This window comes from Strigops habroptila, chromosome 4, assembly GCF_004027225.2.
Source record: "Strigops habroptila isolate Jane chromosome 4, bStrHab1.2.pri, whole genome shotgun sequence".
NCBI classification, from domain to species: Eukaryota; Metazoa; Chordata; class Aves; order Psittaciformes; family Psittacidae; genus Strigops; species Strigops habroptila.
This window is the reverse complement of record NC_046358.1, coordinates 57,930,145-57,951,017: the sequence shown is the minus strand read 5'-3', so window position 1 is coordinate 57,951,017 and position 20,873 is coordinate 57,930,145. Positions and strand designations below refer to the sequence as shown.

At 41.9% G+C, this 20,873-nt stretch overlaps 1 protein-coding gene across 9 annotated transcripts in view; it reads right to left on the bottom strand.

Moving 5' to 3' along the window:
- TEAD1 (TEA domain transcription factor 1) overlaps positions 1–20,873 on the bottom strand; it is a 159,745-nt gene that overhangs the window by 27,549 nt on the left and 111,323 nt on the right. For 3 of the 9 annotated variants that reach the window (XM_030483228.1, XM_030483229.1, XM_030483236.1), the window contains 8 exons: positions 19,058–19,122; positions 16,196–16,258; positions 16,045–16,107; positions 7,450–7,461; positions 6,114–6,248; positions 5,877–5,923; positions 4,893–4,954; positions 2,745–2,869 (listed from right to left, as the gene is read on the bottom strand). In XM_030483228.1, coding sequence (XP_030339088.1) covers positions 2,745–2,869; positions 4,893–4,954; positions 5,877–5,923; positions 6,114–6,248; positions 7,450–7,461; positions 16,045–16,107; positions 16,196–16,258; positions 19,058–19,122 — 572 coding nt within the window. The remainder of the gene's footprint in view (positions 1–2,744; positions 2,870–4,892; positions 4,955–5,876; positions 5,924–6,113; positions 6,249–7,449; positions 7,462–16,044; positions 16,108–16,195; positions 16,259–19,057; positions 19,123–20,873) is intronic. The other 6 variants (XM_030483233.1, XM_030483235.1, XM_030483230.1 and 3 more) reach the window with 5 other exon arrangements.

The window sequence follows — 20,873 nt, the reverse complement described above, 5'->3', positions numbered from 1 at the left end:
CTTTTAATAAAATGTTGGAAACACATTTGATCAAGATAATACTTTATGTCATTTTCGGTAAAAAGTCAGAGGTGTCATGAACATGTAACCATCTCTTTTCAGAAGATACATGAGAACTCTTACGTGGCTCTCACATAGCAGCACATACCTACCTATATTGGTGTGCAGGAGACGGTGCAACCACAGCATAGGCCTACATGACTTCATATGCACATTGCGCAAAACACGTTATCTTGCCTGGCTTGCTGATTTTGTTATTTAAAACGTAATAGAACTCTATCCTTTCTACGCTGCGCAAACCATATCTGCAATAAAAATGTTGCAGCAACACAAAGGTGTACCAAACTACAGGCAGAATTCACATTTTCAACAGCACTAAATGAGGCTGGGGATTGGCTCTCACCAGGGAGGACTTTTCATACTATTCTACACCCTCGTTTAAGGTCCAAATCATCAAATTTACTTACTTTGATCTAAGCGATGCTTCCCCTTCTCCTGACTCCCCTTTCCTGGGCAGTGGTGGTGCCATGCTGCCCATGGGGGCTCATGCCTCAGCTCCCCACAGCACCTGCCTGGTGTGTTCAGGCTGTCCCCACACAGCCTCACACACCGCTGCCCCATGGCACTTGCAGCATGAGTGCAAAGAACAATCTAATTTGGGATAAATGCATGACTGGGAACTGACTTTTCCTTGTGTCTCATTTTTGCAATGTTACAGCACATGAGTAAGTTGTTCTAAAAAACAAGTCTGGGTAGTTTGATGCTCTTGCTTGTCTAGTAAACCTCCTGCATAAATGCTCTGCATCTAAAAGGTTGTTTCTCAGCAGCATGCTTGCAAGCTGGGACAAGCTCTGGTGGGCCTCACTGCACCCTTAGGAATTCCAAATAATATTAGTTTGCTCTAAAAAAGTCTTGACAGTATTTATGGGGCAGCCCTGAGTAACCGTGTTTCTATTCAGGCCTCCACTCTTCCTCTGCAAGTGGATGTGTTGCATTCCCCAGAGCCTGCACCTGCCTGAAAAATGAGAGCCCCAACACGTCCCCAGGCTGCGAGCCCACACACCGTGTGTGAGCACAACCGGCTCCAAGCCCTGCCACCATGGCAGAGTGGGACCTGCGGCTCCAGATCCTGCCAAAGCCGTGCCTTCTCAGTTTTGTTCTGTCGGTCATGTTGCAAATGTATTCACATCACTCAGCTGGTTTCATGTCACAGGCACCCGTGGTGCGACAGGCAGCCACATGTTACCTGTTAACAAGCATACTTCAGAGATTTTTCTTAGAGGGAAAGACATAGAAGTTACTTTGTTGCTGAACTCATTCACTCTTTTCTATGTAAAGCCATGCAGATACACAAAGGCTCTACACTGTATAAGCCCATGGGTTTTGCAAATAGTTTTCTGTTATAAAAACCTATTGAACAAGGATAATTAGGTGGTATACTAGCAAACCAGAAAATCAAAATGCACTGAAATGCCATTTTATTCATAAAACAGCACAGTAACACTAAGCATTACATGGCCACATCCTGTTTTCCTGGTGACCTCAAGGCACACACAACATCCTGGTGTGCAGCAATCTGGATACGGCAGAGCCCATAAATCAGCAGGACACGTTACACAGGATCAGCAAGCCAAGGACTCCAGAAGCTGTGTATCGATACAGCTGCCTGATGAGAAACTGTGGATGTTGTGTTTCTGCGTTAGAAATACAAACCGCTGTCTGGATGAATTCAGGGCTGGGGCTGGAGAAGGCATTCCAGCTGTGGGTTAGTCTGGAGGACACTAAGGTGAACCTTTAGCCCACTAGAGCCGGGACTGCTGGAGAGCCTGGGAATCAGGGCCACAGGAAGGCAAAGGGATTCCAGGGAAACCATGCAGAATCTAATAGCCAGGTAAGTGTTGAGATAACAGTACCTGCTGCCAAACATTTCCTCCCTCAAAGTTAATTCAACCTGGCAAAAAGTGACATTTAGCAAACCAACACACTGCCACAGACTTAGTATATGAATAGCTGAGATAGGGTATGTTTTCACGGGGACGTTTCTCCGCCAGGAGCATTCCTCTGTTGTAAGGTTTCTGGGCTATGTCTCCAACCTCCATTATACAGAGCAAACACTCCCCGGATAACACCCCTGGCCAGAGCCCACAAATGCTGTGGTTTCCAGTGCTGAATTATAAAGAAAAAGTGATAGCTTCTCTCTGCTCCAAGCTACTGCATTTTACCAGGAATCTGAACAAGAATGGCCCGTCGATATCTCCATTCATGACAGTATTTGCTTTTCAGAAATTATCTCAGTAAAAATTCTCAGCCAAAAGAAGCTCTTTTGATTTATTTGCAATGCAGTAGAAACAGTGCTAGGCTACTAACAAATGTTCTGGGCAAATATATGATGATTAATATGAAGGTCCAAAGCTTACTGGAGTAAATGAAACATTACAGCCAACTTCATAAACTACCCTTCATAAACTACTGCAGGTATAGTGTGCAGTCTGAAAATAAAAACAAAACCAAAAACTTCCTAAAAATTAAAAAAAAAAAAAAAAAAAAAAATCCTAACATTGGAGTGGACCCTAAGGCACAATCAAAGATCGAGGGAGACTGAATGATTGAACATTTAGATAGGTAACCTCAATTAAAAAAAGTTGATACAGTATTCCATCTGGCTTAACCCTGGAAAGCATCCTCAGAGGGTGGGGAGCAATGGAGAAAAGCTGAAGATCAGCAGACACAAGGACAACACTTACTGATTCAGGATCCCTCTGCTGTTCAAGGAAAGCCGAAAACTCCACCAGCCTGAGCTTGGTCGTACCAATCGATCGGCCCTGCCACGCAGGGACTGAGGGGGCTGGAGCTGATGTAGGCTCAAATCCTAAAATAAAGGAGCCATTTTCATGAAGAAGTTGATAATTCCTCAGTTTATATTTTCTGAATTAAATATAATCAGGAATTATGCATGTAGCCCATGGATGCTTATATTAATTTTAGCAAATAATGAATTCAGAACGAGTTAAAATTGGAAAAACACAGAATAGTATGTGGAAAAAAAGGTCCCAACCCAGCAAACTAATAATGGTGCAAATAAAACATCTATTTCTTTGTTTCCTTGTAACCTACTGTAGAATTTTTGTTCGAATTATATACTAGATTATAGAGATTTATAGAGACTTCATGTAGACTTACAGCTGACCCTACCTTGGAAACTGGCAGCAAGACTCACAGGAGATATTGCTGCCTTGGGAGTCAAGAGAACTGGCCTCCATCTCTGGCTCCTAATGTGACACATGTTACACGTAAATCACCTCTCTTTTTGCTTATTTCTTCTGCCACTCTCAATTCCCCCCTTCTATTTAGAGTGTAAGGTTTCCAAGGTAGGGACTGTCTCTCACTATGTATTGGCACATTGGGTCTTTGACTTCTTTTGGAGCTTTTAGGGAGCATTATTACAGATAATAATAAATAATTACTGTAGAGAGCTGAATCATACCCTAAAAAGAAAAAGAAGGTTTTAAATTGATAATAAAGAGGGAATGACATGATCTAGAGAGAGAAGGGTTGTTAACTACCATCTCCATTCACCTCAAGAGAAGAAATAAATGCTATCTCTTGCTCCTTATCATGGAAAATTAGATAAGAAGGAAACAAAACAGTAAAGGAAGAAGAGAAAGGCAGCAGCTCAAAGGCAAAACTGATCTTGGGAATGATGTGGGCACAAAGATGGCAGGGGAGAGGCATCAAAGGTTAGAAAACAAAGATAATCCCAAACTAGGTTGACAACAAGGGAGAGGTCACAGGTACTGTGTGTCCATATCCTGCAATAGGGGTATGGTACCTGACTGCAACCCTCAAATTTGGGCAATGAAGATGTGAGGCTTCTATAAAATAGGGAATTACAAACATGACTAGTTAGACATGAACAGAACTTCTAATGAAGCAAAAACTCATGCATAAGTTTTGACTGATTTAGAAATACTAATAATCCTATTCCGAGAGACAACATGGAAGAATAAAAGAAGATGAATCAAAATGTCTGCCTTAAAAAATGATGTTATAAATTAGGAATATCAAGACAAAGGAAGTAGTCAAGGATGCAGAAAGATAGCCCTAGTTTTAAAGAATAAATGGCAGCAAGTTAGAAAATTATAAAAACACTGGGTAAGAGTCAGAAAACTGCAGTTCAAAGAGTCAGAAGCATGGTGTCATTTGGCAAGGGAGACATAAAATTAGTTATCTGCAAAGAAATAACAATCTGTTCTGAAATTAGCCATGAAACCAAATTGGGAAAAGGAGTAGGGAAGTAGCCATGGGAAGGGCTTGATCAATTTGAGCAATGGAAGTCAGAATAAACATTAGGTACTTATCAAAGTTGTACCAGGCAGAGCAGGACCTTCAGGAAAGGGAAGAGTTATGAACTACCAAATACAAAGAGATGTTTTATACTTAAGTCTAAACATATATAGCTTTGGAAGAGTTTTGAGCCACAGTTTAAAATAAATTAAGGCTTATTGTCATAACAGATGGAAGCGAGTTTTAGTTATTAAAAAAAGAAACATGCATCCTATTACTCATTTTTTACAAAGCATTTACCTATCACATAGAATGCTGACTGAAGATCACATATCACAACTTCCTGCATATGTATTAGTGCTTCCTACCCAAAATGTAAAAAAACCCGACCCCAAACCGAAAAACCAAAACCCCAAACCCAGTGATTTTCCCTCAGGTATAATAAGCTAATAGGTATAATCAGCTAATAGGACACTGGAACTGGTGTTTGGTCTGGCTACAGGTAATGTTAGACACGGAGTAGTGGCTCTGTCTGTCTCAGGAATTAATACATCACATTCAGTATGCAATCAAGTCTTTTTAAAGGAGAGTATAAACGGAAGGATTACCTGAAATGGGAGCTGTGACTGATGGCTGTATAGGATAGGCCTGCTGAACAAATGGCTTTACGCTGGAATAAAGAATTACACAAAAATCATACACCATGCCATCCACAGAAAACTCCATTAGAGTCACATTGTATAAGAAAATATATGGTTAATGACCTTCACCCACAAACATACATATCTCTTCCTTGCATAGCGTATTTAACAGACAGACAGTAAAAAGGCAAGAGAGAGAGAGAGGAGAAGGAGAATTACACCCAACGTCTTAAAGCAAGGAGCTCATCTGCACTCAGTCACGCAGCAGGAAACCCGACCCACTCGTCGCAAGTGTGCAGCAGACATGGATGATGATTGCTTTGACTCCTAATAAATCCAGAGGACATTGAACTACAGGGGCACAAAGACTCCCATGGACTTCAAAGGAATAATGTGAGGAGAAGCTGAAAAATAAGGCTGGGAAACACTGCTCCAGAGATTACCGCAGGGCAGAAAACATAACACCTGACAGAGTGGCAAAGGCTTTCCTTCTCTGTATGGTGCTGCTACCACCGTGCCAAAGGGCAGTAACCCCACTGACCACTAATGGGCCTCATGCAGTCATCTGCCTTGCAGAAAAATACGTGCCCCCTGCCTCCGGTATTGCTCATACATTTAAAAAAGGATGGAAGTATATGTGCCGGAAACTTACTCACAGACAAAACCTAACCAGCTGCTTTCCTGGTATTATCATCGCATGTCAGCATGGAATAGGAGAAAAAGGAGTGTGCCCATTAGGTATTCAGCTTCAGCTTTGAAGTCTAGGATCCCTTATAACTTTCTGAATGTGAGTTCACATCACTGTAAAGGTTCTTCCTTTCCTTACAACTATCTTCTCCTCCTCTTTGGAAAAAATTTGCTAGTTCTTGCCTCATTGATATCCTCTGGCAGCAAAGCGCACAAGCCAGCCCTATGCTGCAAATAGAAGCATATTTTAATTTTCAGACTTACTCTTGTGAGGATCCAGGCTGCCCCGTTTGAATCATACCCGGCCAAAACTAAAGAGGAAAAACAAACAAACAGACCCATAATTGTTTTCTTTGTTGAAAGACTTCGGATATTTCTGAACAAGCATGATTCTTTTTGCAAACACAAGTGAAAAGTATTAATCCATTCATTCAGCCTTAATTTTCTACTGAACATTGTTAGAGAACACAGGGATTTTTTGGGACTCGGCTAACAACTTACCCCAGGTGCCCCAGGAAATGTAGGACGGGGAATTCCTGGCAGGCCCAGCTTGTTGTGAATAGCAGTAGCTGAGACTATCTGAGCTGATGACATTGCTGCCATGTGCTGGAGTGCTTTGTCCTTTGCTGTCTGATCCTTTAATATGACAATTACATGGAGTCTTAAAACATTTGGCACAACAAATGATGTTAAATAACTGCAGCTACAAGCACATAACTAAAAACTTAAAAAGCCACACAGAAAATGCAAAAATAGCAAACCATGCAGGAAAAAAAAAAAATACAGCACGGAGGCTAACACTCAAACTACCTCAAGGCAAAACCTCCTCTCAGACATGCATGGTGGACCTGAATTCTCACAGTCTGCTCTGCCAACAAGCAGGAAGCTCTGGGAGAGCAAACTATTGCCCACTTGTTTATCTGGGCAAATTCTGCTGATTTTAAATCAGGCTGGACTAAACACAGTATGCTGGTAAGGCTCTGCCTGCAGGTCAGGGAGCACTGAGATTGGAGCTCTATCATTTAGATCTAAGAGAAGTTTGCCTTTTGTATTACACTGTAAAATGAGAACACAGAACTGCGACTGACTCGCAATGACAGCTCTTTCTTCATGCTTACAGATTGAGAAACATTTTGGATTCTGTTTTACAAGAAGTATTTTAAAAGTTAGATCACAAAAATGTACATAATATTTTAAACTTCCAATTGTGGTATTTTACTAATTTACAGTGTTCCCAAAGAAAACAATCAGCCATGAAACTTCTGCTGTTTTCTAGCATACAGAAACAAGTTTAGGAAAAGATGGGTTGTTATCGATTACTTGTATTAGAGCAGCGCTTGGAGTCCTAGCCACTGCCAAACACATATGATAACGGAATAGAAAAGGAAAGCCTCTTAATGCAACAGCGTTAACTAGGTGGATATCTTAGGTCAGGTAAAATAAGTAAACAACAGACTGTTACTATCTGGTAAAGTGGGGCTCCTCATCCAGAAGTACTGTATTAATAAGTGCTAATATTTAAGTATGTAACTTAGAATGAAGGAACACAAGCAGTATTAGGCAAGGATTTTGTTTGGGGTTTTTTTTTTTCTAGTTTTATTTTACAAGCAAAGTAGCAAGCATGCTGGCAAGAGATGCATGCTCTTATATATGATATATGACTTTGCACATATGCTCCCTCTAAAGCTTATATATAGTAGTACTATAGGTGAGCAGTTTCTTCCTCTGAATAGCTCCTTTAGAAATAGCACAGGCTGAAAGTACAGGAAAAAGCTAGCCAAAAATTCTGCCAAGCACAGCTAAGGTACATAATACTTGGTTTAGTTAAAATACTTACCATGCTTGTTACCTGGATACAACAACAAACAGTTTATTAAAATGCTTGTGTAGAACAGCAGACTCTTAGCAAAATATGAACAAAATAGCAAGAGACAAAAGGAAGAGCGGTTTGCTCAACATCAAATATCAGCTTTAAACAAATGCCTTATTTTCACCTAGGGACTGATTCATTAAAAGGAAAACAAATAAAAAGGATTAAAACCCCCTAACAACACTGGGGAGAAATAACACCACCTCCCTGTGTGAAAGCTGCAGAGAGCGAGTGAAGGGGATTTTTGCTGCGCTTGTTTCCCTAAGCTGTTGCAAGCAGCCCCTGCGGGATGCAGCCTGGGAGAGCGGCAGGTGGAGCAGGGGAGTAGCTGCTCCAGCACCATCTCCCTCTGCACCACACAGGATGAGAGCCTGAAGTGCAACCTGCTACCTGCAGTAGCATTACTGCCTGCGGACTCACCCGCACTGCCTCCTGCACAGCGGCTCCGGGCACTGCTTTCTGACCTGCCTAAGCTTCAGGACTGCCTCGCCACAGCTGACAGTGCACCGACAGAGCAGCTTCTGCCCTATGGCTGTGCAGTGGGCAGGAGGCAGGGGAACACGGTAGCCATCAGTGCATGAACAAAATTTGGTTTCTCCAACTTGTAGCTTTCCCATATAACCACAACCAGTTTGCTGGGTAAGAGCTGGAAGTCAGCTCTGACTCTGCTGGCTACTGGCACTCACCACTGCCTGCCTCAGGTGTGCTTGGGAGGTTTGTGCATGTCACATTATACTGGCTGCCTTTGGGTGTCTGCAGATCACTGGGCTAAAAGATGCTTTGGTGGGTGTGAAAAGGTGGCAGTGTCCTGACATTCACACAGCTATTCAGAAAGCCAACCCCTCTACTTTCCTCCATAGTGAGAAGGACCATCCATCATGAAAACATGAACATGAGGAATTGTCCTTAAACAACACAGAGATGCTAGCCCCACCAGACTTTTGTTCCTTTTCCCCTTTCTTTTTTTAGGTGAGCTGGCTTGGAAATGCCAAACCATGCAAGTCTCACCTGCAGTTTACTGAATCATAACAAAACCAAACATAAAGGGGATCAATACCCTGTATGTGAAATGCATGATTCAAGAGACATGTGCCTTTGGGTCCTAGTAACCTCCAAAACTGCCTGAGCGCTGCTTTTGTGACTACCCTGTTCTCCAGGGCTATTGTAGCACTACAGCCTCCCCTCCTGCACTGCCTCCTGGCTGCAGCCAGCCATGCCAGTGCCACCGCAGGAAGGTGCAGCCAGCGCCTGTGCTCCTGCCAAGTTCCCAAACTCATACTGTTGTGCTGATATAATGGCTGCTATTAGGTGGATCTAAACTAAAGAAGAATAGGAAAGTAAAAGCTTTGTTAGGGATATAAAAGCCCATACCTGGGAGCTGCATGAGGCCAGGGTAAATGATATACCTATGACATAGTTCATCTTGCCTCACTTTAGCCATCTGAAGTCTCCAATCTAAGGCACCTGGCTAACCCCCTGCTATTGTTAGTGCAGTAAGCACCTACTGGAGGAGAAGACAATGTATTTCTTGCTCACCAGGCATCAAAACCAACTGGAGTGTGTTACTTTCTGTAATGTTATCCCTGTCCAAGGCATAGAACAGGAGCCTCGGCACGCCATGGCAATGGTCACGGCAGGTAAATCCCACCATAACAGATGAACTAAGGAAAAATTTTCAAAGATTTACACTTCCTTCAAGATCTGTTCTGTTCACAGAAGGAGGGACACTTAGACTGTCCTGTGGAGCTCTCAGCTGCCATTAGCACCAAGTCTGATGATCCAGAATTTTAGGAAGAGTGGCAAGGATTTTTGGGGGGAGAAAACATCTTTTGTTTCATGACACGAGAAGGGATGTGCCTTCCTTCTTGCCGACTGCTGCTTTTCACCCTCGAACGTTCTGCATTTTGTGGTGGCTATTCATCTCATCCACTTTGACAGATTACATTATCAGGAGGATGGAGAGAAAGCAAAAACATTTAGGATGACAGCTCAGACATACAGCCCTTCCTACTACACTAGTAGGGCTAGTATTGAGGAGTTTCAATGACTCCTACAAAGTTTCCCAACAGTGACAAATCTGCCAGCTTCACTGGACATCGACAGCCTCAGGCCAACACACATCAACAGGAAGTTTGACCTTTTATAGGCTTAGGAACCTCTCCATGGTTGGAAGATCAGTTTTTCTCAAAGGAACTGTATCTTCACATTCAAACATGAAAGAAATAAAATACAAAATCAAATACAAATACATAAGAGGCCTTGACTTCCATTGCCAAAAGAGTACCTTTTGCTCCAGGAACATTTTGGAGAGCTGCAAGGTGGTGGCCTGTGCTTGTATAATCAGGCAGACTTCATAGTCTTCAAAAACAAATGGGAAAACCACATTTTAAAGCTGTTTATTTAAACTGAAATATTAGCTTGTCTGCCACTTAAAAACCCAAATACATGCTGGGGGTTTTTTTATGCTGTAATGGAGAGTGCTCATAACCAGGAGGGAATGAGTCTTTTTACCTATCACTGCAATACGGCCGCTTCTGGGATGAAACTTGGTAACTGATTAATAACACACAATGGTATTACATCACAGTTTAGGCAGCAAGAGAAGTAATATATCCAATTAAAACGGCAGGGGTAATTTAAACAGGCAGATTACAGTAATTACCCAGGTTGGAATTTGGCCAGGACAAATGGGTTAACACCCCTACTCTAAACAGGAACGTTGTGGGATTTTTAATGACTGCAAATAGTTAAGACTTTGATTTCCTATCTTGTCCAAGACAAAAGGGTTTGTTTTTGCTCTCACTTGTGCTGCTATGTCAAGCTGGAATAAATACTTTTGGGTCAATGAGGTTTACACTGATGTACATAAAATAAAAGTTTGGCCCCGGGTGCTGCAGAGTCCCATGCTGAGGTTCGGCAGAGGCCTGGGTGGACAGTATCTCCTACCGAATCACTAAATGCTGCTGGAGGTTAAGGTATTTCTTGGATAGGTCCCATCTGGCCCTGGCCTGGCTTGACCCTACTTAATTTATGAGGTTTGAAGGGATTGCTGGTGCCCAGGAATGACACTGTAGTAAGTAACAGACTGTACTCCTAGACTGCTGCCTTCCCTTTTAGAAGGGAAAGGGAAGTCAGCAGTCCTTCTTCTGTGCTGTGGTACATAATTAGCAATGAACACTATCAAAGTGGATTTAGAGTACAATCAGTGGAAATCTGGTCCAGTTCCATTAAACCCCTAAAATGCCACCACTGTAATGGAGATCAGGATCTGCCTCATGTTTCAGCCAACTGCTTCTGGCTGCAGTTGCAAACACTTTGTTTATGGAAGAGTGTAAGCGCTAAGAATCTAATGCAAGGAGACTACGTAACTTTTAATGAATCAGGCCCTTGAGGTTTACTTTTCACCCATTAGTTTTGGAATGCAAAATACATAGTTAAATTAGATAATCATAATTCCCCAGTATCATCCAATTATTAATCTTAATATCTATAAAAGCCCCACATGAAACAAGAGTTCTACATGACAAGCACAAAAGGATTTGTGCTTGACTTTCTTTTAATCCAACATAAACAGATGAATAATTCAATCAGTTCAAACAAGTTCTACAGCAAAAAATAAAAACTGTTATCCTAGAATGATAAATGGGGCTTTGAATACTATGTTAATCTATTACTTTGGGAGAAAAAAATAAGAGTATGAGGAAAAGTAAGCAAAACAGAACACAGCATTAATTCAAGAAACCCTAAAACCTGTACCAATACTTAAAATACAAAATTTTTCTTGTAAGGAAAAATAAGATAATAATAATAAAAAAAAAGACATAAGAGAAGAAACAACAATTCGCTTACAAAATGGATATTACAGTAATACTAACACATAAAATAGATACCTAATAAGCAATTTTGCAGATGTTATTTCTGCTCAGATCTCGTATTGATTCAAATAAACTTTGCAATAATTAGCTGTAGCTCAAAAAAGATAAACAAATCATGACAATATACAATTGTTCTGGACAAAAGACAGAGAACACTTCACTGTTTCTAGCCCTGATCTCCAATTTGCTTATTATTAGAGAAGACAGGAGTAAATACAAAAGCTGGCTATTTCAGCCAGGCAATAGCTAATGCCAAGAAGAGAATGCGCATTCAAAGCTGTCCCAACTTGCTGCCTAATGAGTAGCAATTAATCCATCTTATTGTATTTCAAAATGCTGAAGACTCCATTCACATCAAAGGGAATATTTCAAGGCTTTTATCATTGTTCATTTAAAAAGTATAGAGCTATCTTTAGCATTTTATAATTGACAACAATATTTTCTTTTTATCCCTCAATGCAGAATGTAGAATAATGGATTTTAAAACATGTAATACATATGAACTGTAGGTATTTCAATGTTTCTTTTTTTCCGTGTCTAATTAATCTTGCACTATGAAAAAATATCTGAAATGAAAGTCTAAGATAGATGTATATCCTGCTGTGAAGACCTTTACTTTCTATTTATGCTCAACTTCCAATCCATCTTTTCTCCTGAATGGACAGAGGTGACTTTGGCTCCCTGACAGGGCAAAGATGGGAAATGTTGCAACCTAACACTATGGACTGGTATATTTGACACAGAAACACATTAGAGTGTAAAAATTCTGCTTTGCTTCCTCCAGCCTCTGCATGAAAGGAAATGTCATGAAGAGGAGCTGCCTTTCAGATCTGTCTCCAAGGACAGCTTTATCACAGCTTCTCCATTTTCATGAGATGAAATTCCTCTAACAACTTCAGGAAGATTTTAATAACTTCAGAAAATTAGATTAAAATCTCTAAACCAGATATATCTTCCTGCAATTAAAAAAAAAAAAAAAAAAAAAAAAAAGTACATCCCTGGACGGGCTTATGGAACATTCTCTACTGGTGGTCTTGAAATGCAGCAATAGCATTTACAGGCAAATCTCCACTTTCTTGCAGGCTAAAGATCCATCCATCCAGAGTGACAGTAGGCATCAAAGAAAACGGACTTTGCTGGACCATGCAGACTTTATGGCATGCAGGTGAGATTCAGTCTACTAGGTAAGCTTCAGTAATATTCTATGCAATGCTATGTGTGTAGGTAGTTCTGAAATCCTTCCATCCATCTGGATTTTGCAGAAGATAAACACAAGAGGATTCACGCAAGTCCTCTCCTTGCCATGAGCAGGATTCAGACCAAGGCAAGACAGAAAGATCTTAGTATCAAATAAACTCAGTAGGTACTTGGGGAACATGAGTTATTTGTTATACTCTTCCTCAAACTAAAAGACCAGAAACTAAGGCCAAAGGGACAGATCGGCCACATCCTGAAAGATCGGTAAGAAAAAGCATTATGAAGAAAACTGCCAGCAATAGATGTCAGCTGGGGGACAAGAGCCTCCATGCCACTCCCCTGCAATCCTCAAGATCCTGCCTGTGATTATTTCAGCTAAAGCAGCACTGGCACACAAGGAACAATCAGCTTCTGTGCAATACCCAGCCTCAGGTATGCATGGGAGGTGCGCAGAGAGGATGTCTGGTGGTGAAGAGAAAGGAACATGGGAGATGGCCTTACGTCAGAGCTGACTGAACACGTAGCTGTGAACTGGCATGAAGGATCTCTTCATTAACCCACAGAGTGCTTTCACCTCACCTCACCATCGTAGGTAGGAAACTGGACATCAGATGCATGTGGTTTTTTAGCAGCCACTGCTCCCCTGGATGCCACCAATCACAGGTTTTAGAGAGTAATCGCAAGTGCCAGCTCATTGTTAAAAGGATGAGATTGGCCCAGGTTGGAAGCAGTGCTTCCCTTGGCTATCTTCTTGTTGGTCACCCCTTCAAGAGGGAGCATGGACAGCTCCCACTCCAGAAAAACGAGACTCCATCATCTTCCTGAGGAGGTTGATGGGGCAGTCCAGGCTGCTGCCAAAATGGCCCCCGTTGAAATAGTGGGCACTCGTAGATGTATTCACTTTGTCTTCCTGTCACATCAGTGATGTCCCTTTCAGACAGTTTTCAAAGGACACTAGCTAATACAGATGGTTAAATACAGGAATAATAAGAAAACCAGGCAGGAACACTAACAAAATGTCTGGAGGAGTGATGTTCCATCTCAGGTCCAAATTCAGCAGCTTCTCCCACTTCCAGGGAGTAACTGCAGCTCCCCAGCAGAAAAAGCAAGGGCTCTCTTTCTCATAAAGGCAGCTCCCTTACAGCACCTTCCTGCATCAAAGTTTCATCTCTTCTGTGTGGGGAGAACAAGGTCTGTGGGATGATGCAACTTCTCTGGAAGGGTCCTGTGCAAGGGGGCAGATGTCATGCCATGGCACCTAGTTTACTAAGAATGGCAAGAAAAAGAAGAGGGAGATGGGGGAAGCCTGGCTCCCCTGCCCTTTCTGGTCATCCCTCAGGCTGGGGTCCATGGAGGAGTTACCAGGGCTGTGTCAGGGCTCCTGGGGAGCTAAATCCCGAGGTCAGCATGAGTACCTGGGCAGGAGCAAGGGCAGGAGGAGCAGAGTGGGGCCCACTGGCCAGCAAGACAAGTTGGGGAAGGGCTGAGGCAGCTGTTGCCGTCAGTAATGCCTGGAAAGTGGCAAGGCGAGGGGCTGGCAAACCTTGTCACCAGTGTGCACTCCATCCTCACTGTGTAGTGTGGAGTCAAAGCAAATGCCCCTGCAGAGTATGAGGGGTGTGGAGATGGGAACTCTTCCTGAAGCAATCAATTCCTTGCACCAAAATGGCAGCTCCCTGCTGATGGATGTGAAGAGGCAGCATGGTCTGAAGCCCTTACAAAGTATTTTGTTGCCCTAACAGACCTTTCCTTCTTGAGGTGACTCGTTAAAATGAAAAATCCCTCTGGATTTCTATTTACTGCAAATAGTATCAAGGCTAGAGGTCTAAAATATTATTAGGGCTTAGCTAACTTCTTTTTTTCTTTGGAAAGCTTCAACAAAAATCAGACAGCAGGTGCAGTACTTAAAAGGATTTTTTTGCTTTGTAAGCACCTTCATATTTTAAGCTGTTTTGGGCATTCAAAAAGGGAAATATTTTAGAACAGTAACTCCAATATTTCTGTTAGGCTCCTAGGCCTGGTTTTTGGTATTTAAGTGGGCTTCCTGACTTTTGTAGCCCTGAGCGCTCACCGGTCCTATAAAACTCCCTGAGAGCTGCTGGTGCTGAACGCCTCTGAAAGTAAGGCCACCTATTTACTTAATTAATTTTAGGCATCAAGAATTGACAATTTAAGCTTAAAATGCCACATATCTCTGTATTATTGCACCCTCGGTTAAAAAGCAGTATGTTTGAGTTGTCTTAGTTGTTCTTTATGAACCCCAACTGCTCAGCCAGTGCAGCTAAAAAGCCAGCCACCAACAGCCATACAAGCTTGCCAGCATGCTGCCCACTGCGGACGAAAACCCCAGTGCTTCTGTCAAGGAGGCCTGCTACAAAGCCAGGCTGTTATTTATACGCTGCAGTTCCACGATCGTGGTAAGCATCTGCAGTGCTCACCGCTTAGTATTGTGAAATTACTTTCTGAAACGTTTTGCTTTTAAGCTAGAACAAAAACGTGATTTCCTCTCATCTCAGAGGGAGGAGTGTGAGGAAATTGACAAAAAGAAAAAAGGAGGCAAGTAAAAGATTTACAAGTTCCTTCGCTTTGTATTAAAAAGAAAAAAAAGATCAACAGCAAAAACTGCAAAACCCCCTCTTCCACTTTTAAACAATGTGAAAACAAAACAAAAAACGTCCCAGAATCTCCACTGGAAATCTTGAAAAAAACAAGCAATCCAAGAAACCCCTATTATGCATTTCCAAGAGTTTCTTTTTAGCCTTAGAATATATTTTTCTTTATGGAAAGCAGGGAAAACGGGGACATGTACAATTCATCACGTCAGATTAAACAAACATACCTCATATTCCCTGAACAGGACTCTGACTGAGGCTCTCCAAAGATTAAAAGTCAATATTTTACTTAAAAAAATTAAATTTCAAGGAATCTTGTAAATAGTAAGTAACTTGAGGTGATACTAGATTATACTCTAGAAACACCATATAGTTTGAGCAATCTTGATGAGCTGTGCTCTCTGGCACTTGGAATAAACGACCTATTTTAAGTATTCTTGATAGTATTTCAAAAGCACAGACAAAAAACATTTGGGAATGGAAAACAATTACCCCAATTACGCCTCTGGAAAAAGCAAAAAAGAAAAAGCGTCTACACAACTGCGTAAAACCCCCATGTATTTAAATACACTCCTAGCACTAAACTGTTAAAAAAAAAAATAATAATAAAAAAATAGACTAACGGGTTAAAAATAGGTTTAGGTGCTGAGCTGTTACAAAGAGTAGGGCACTTTGCATTTGGACAGTGTTAAAACAACGTTTTTAATGTGGATGCTAGTGCAGAAACTGGAGATTAAACACAAAGAGACGCAACACAGCTACCACATGCAGGAAAACGAGGTTACAGGCACGGCAGCACCAGGCGCTCACCCATCACCGCGGGGAGGAAGAAGGGACAGGCATAGCAACCACAAGCCCAAAAGCAGAAAAGCGCATACCTTCAGCTTGGAATGAAAATCACGAGATTTCCTTCTGGCAAGAACCTGAATGTGACTAGACACCTGCAGGGTAGGGGAAGGGAGGAAACAAAGGAAAAGCCTGTAACCATGGAGATGAAAAGCCCCCTACAACTGGGCAAGCCAAACGTACCTTAATGGCGGCTTGAATTTCTCGAACTTTCTTTCTTGCTAAGACCTGTATGTGACTAGACACCTACATTGTTCACGTTTATAGGGGAAAAAAAAAAACAACAAACAAAAGAAAAACAAAAAGCAAATCAAATTTAAAATGTCTACTTAAAAAAAAAAAACCAAAACAACCCACAAAACTTTTCTGACGGGAGGAAGTTATTTGCATCTTCAGTAAGCTCTGCTGTTAAAGATACCACATTCCCAGCCAGATACCAAGCTCTTAGCACCGAGGCTTAACAATACAGGTCATCACTGCAGTGACTTGATTAAGGGGAAAAAAAAGAAAGAGTAAAAAAAAAAAAAAAGCATACCCCACCAGGTTGTGCATTCAGCTACAAGACAGAAGACACAGTCTGCAGTTGGACACAGCCCATGTGCTTTGGTACTGAACACATACATGGCCAGGCCCTACGCTCCTGCGCGGGGAGCTTCCAGGATTTCTACCCCATCTGCCAGGGATACAGATGCCCACTCTGACCATTTGCCACTAGGCTTGAGACATAACTTGGCACCAAGAAGTTTTATTCATTATTTATTGTGTTCTGCAGCTCCAATGAGGAGCCTCAGGCTGCATTTTGACCCCACTTGAAATGCTTTAAATTCTGGTACAAACGATAAAATACTGGCACAACATAGGTCTCTGAACCTGTGCTGGCTTCCTTAGTAACCTCAGTATCAAGTCTGCCCACAAAACACACATGTAAGTGGGGACCAGTAACTGACATCAGCTTGAGTGACCTCCACGTTTGGCCCATCGTCATTACATTTTGGTAAGAAACCTGTGTAAACCCAGTCCTGCACAAGACCAGTTATTGGTCGTTGCCTCATTTTGCCTGTGCAGCTAAGGGTCTGGACCTAAATTCACATTCCTGATTACTCAGGCACATACTGAAATCCATTCTATTGATGATGAGGGTTTAATGATGCTGCTGCAAGCATTGCTCCGTAGCACTCAGCATCGTACATCCCTCTGTGTGAAGGTTTAAAACCTGCAGCGATGGTAACAACTGCTAAAGCTACATCTCTTACTCTTATTTGACCCAAGGCATACCATATCAGATGTTGCACATTTTTCCTAAGTTAGTTATAGGTCCTGTCTGGGAAAGAACAAAGCAAAAGAAAGGGAGAAACAAAGCTTGCTTTCCTCCCTCTAGAAGACTATTCCATGACAATAGGACCAAAGAGCCTGTATTTTCAGTAGGGAAGCAAACAGTAATGCATAAATGAGCACAGCCTCTGAAGGCCACCTTCAGACTTCTTCGGGAAGCAGCTCAGGAAATGGTTTGCAGTAATTCAGTTATACTACTGCTTACTAAGCAATTTCGTAGTCAAACATGTAGATGAAGTTTTCACACGCGTTCATTTGTTTTGCTTTCAGTGGGATATTAGTGGTGTTAAAGGTTATACAAGAAGCACAATCGTAACATTTAATAGCTCAGTTGAAACTCAAAAGTAACGACAATCAGACTTTTCTAAACACTTGGTCTAAAGTGGTTCATGAATCGCTATAGAGGGATGTACAAGTATGGAGGCAGGACATATGTAAGCCACCACAGCCCTCTTGGATTCATCGCAGTTCCACCAGCACATGCTGGCCAAGAATCTAGCCCCAAGGTCTGCAATTTGACTCATGATGCAACTTTAATATCCCAGCGTAACCCTCGACTCTTGGAGCTCGCATGGGCATAGCAGGGCAGAACTTGGGAATTTGTCTTTTGCTACAGATTTCTTTGCCAATCTTTTGTTTATTCTTTCTCCACATGGTGCAGTTTCTCTCCTTTCTCATGATTTTTTTCATCCCTTGTACATATGTTTTCTTCCTGACTGACAAAAGATACCACCCAGGGCAAAATATCACCCAGTTCAAAGTGCTTTAAATCCGATCGCTGGCAGCAGGCCACCTTTGTGTGTGCCGACTCAGCATCACCTTTCCCTGTACTACAAAACACACGTAGCATGCAAGTGTACGAACCTCTGCCTTCCCCTTTGTTACGCACGTGGATGGGGAGAAGGGGAATCTCGCACTTGGCGTTAGAGAAAGCAAGGGGACTCTGCAATCTGCGAAGCAGATTTTAAACAGTGCAAGGGTTTAGTAACCACTGCATTAACTACATAGACTGTGTGCCTTCTGTGAGGCTGCTGATCACCGTGGATATTATAAAGGATTTAGTTGTATAAGTTAATGGTTATGTGATAATCACCTCAAAAAAAACCACCTTACAACTGGTTAGACGTTTATTCTGACTCTTTGGTGAATGAAATCTTACGGTTGCCACAGATCGGGAGCCTGAAGGCTCTTAGGGGATTTTTTGTGTTATTTTTTTATCCTGTAGCAAGTACTGCCCATGAGCTGAAAGCATGATTATGATCAGTCCTGCTAGATAGTTTTATATGTATTTACCTCTCGTATCCAGGGATCATAACCTCTATTATATAGGCAAATTATCCAGACTTTTACAAGTTACACTATTCACCATCTCAAAATAATCATGATATTCTGCAATTGTCCTTACAGAGAAATAAGGCACAATGCCTCATGCTTCTGCTTCCACTTCTGACATTTTTTTCCCCCAAGTACGGGGAATAATAGATTCATGTATACATAGGTTAATAAAAAAATGCATCCTCAAATTGCCACTGAAATGATGCACAGCATAAAGAAACCATAGTTTTAAATATTTTCTAAACAACATGTATTTAATTTGAACAGTGAAGTCAATACATCATCTCATCAGAGCTGAAGCACAGACAGCCACTGCAGCCAAAAATGCCATATTTTGTCATTCATTGACATGCATACTTCCCCACTGGGTTATTTTACCTGCTTCCTGGTCCGTGTCTTCCCTGTTCTAAGTTTGATGTATCTGGCTATCAATTCATTCCTACCTGAAACAAAGAAAAATTCATGATAAGGGACAAGCAGCTTCACATCTATAAGCACCATCAAAACACCACATTTAAACATGAGTGCCATGCACACGAGGCTTATGTTTTCTTACACCTACTCCGTTTTTTCTTTGCAAACTGTTTATCAGTATTTCTCATTTTCATCAGTATTTCTCTTCCCTCTCCTTAACAGACATTGTATGTGCCACACAAACTCTGCAGAGGGCTACGGGTTCAGTGTTTTCCTGCTGAAGTCCTGCAGCTGTTTACAGGCAGAGAGACACTTCCTTGGCCAGTGGTGGTGCCCAGGATGACCTCTTGCTGGAGAACTCCCCATGCTGGGGCTTATACAAGGTCTGAGCTTCTCTGGCTTTACTCCCAACTGCACGGGGTGGTGTTTGCCCTCCTGGCCCACCTGGCCCCCTCCTGGGAGGAGTAGCTGCTCTTGGGAAGGTTGTGTGCCACTCGAGCCAAAGTGCCAATCACCCAGATGCTATGGTTTTGCATCAGCTTTTCTCCAAGTTTTAATTTTATGAGGAGGACAGCAAAATCTGTCCTTCCTACCAGGAAGCACTCTGGCTCCTCCACTGATGGAAATCACTGCCTCAGTTCAGCAGGTTATCAATCACACCCTTAAACTCTATGCATAAGAGTGGTCACCCTGTGGTGTGCCTAAGTTCCTGCTGCAGTGGGGCTGATCAACACGGTGGTTTGTTATTCAGAGCTCTATTTCTCTTGGAAATGTATAGTATTTCCAAGTTTCAAAAACAGCTATTTGACTCTTCTTCAGTCACACATTATGCTACCTAATACAAACTAATGTTTTCTTTCCAAATAATTTCCTTCCTAAATATTGCTGACATGGAAGATAACATAGTTTTATGTAGTGCCCTCTTTATTTTCACTGCATATTATGTTACTTCTCCATGAGCTGTAATAACTTAAATATACTTGTTCAACAAGTCCTAAGTTATGGAATTACTTGCATTCAGCACCGGGGATAAGCAGCCTGTGTGTAGAAAATGAGAAAACTGATTTAGCAGCAAACTGAAAATGGGGAGGTTAAGAAAATAACTTGTCACCCACCAGGTTATTTTAAAGTGGATGAGTACATGGCTGTGGAATGCAGAAAGTTATTATATCAGACAGGGACTCAAACTCTTTCAGTCTGATATTGTGGGGGAGAGACGGGTAAATTTTGAAGTAGCCTGCCTATGTCTAAAGGGCATTTTCTTGACTGGAAGATTGAACACAATTAGTCAAAATAGACCTTCATTTTCCTCTTCTGTCTCTCTTTTTGAGACTTATTTTATACCCTTTGTATCAAATGTCTCATGGTTCCTGTCTCTTCTGCAGGTTGTTTGCTAAATGGGTACTAGAATATGAAATATCAACATGCTTTCTCAGATTCCCTTTCTGTTTTGGTCTGGACTGTGTGCCAGGTCTCCCACAACATGCCACTATAATGGCAATGCGAGGTTTGTAACTCTTCAGCAGGTCTCTCCGGGACAAACTTTGAGAGGTAAATTTTCCGTAAGCAGTTGCGTAAACAAGCAACATTTCTGCACACAGATGAGGGACTTCCATATACAAACACAGGAGCAGCTAGTTACCTAATTTCACGCAAAGACCTTGTCTTATGGCTGGACAGAAGTTCTGCAGCCTGTCATGCCCACAAGGTACTTGCCATTTGCAAGTTGCATTCACTCCATAAACACAAGAGCCTTGTGTTCATGGGGTGAAACTAGGGA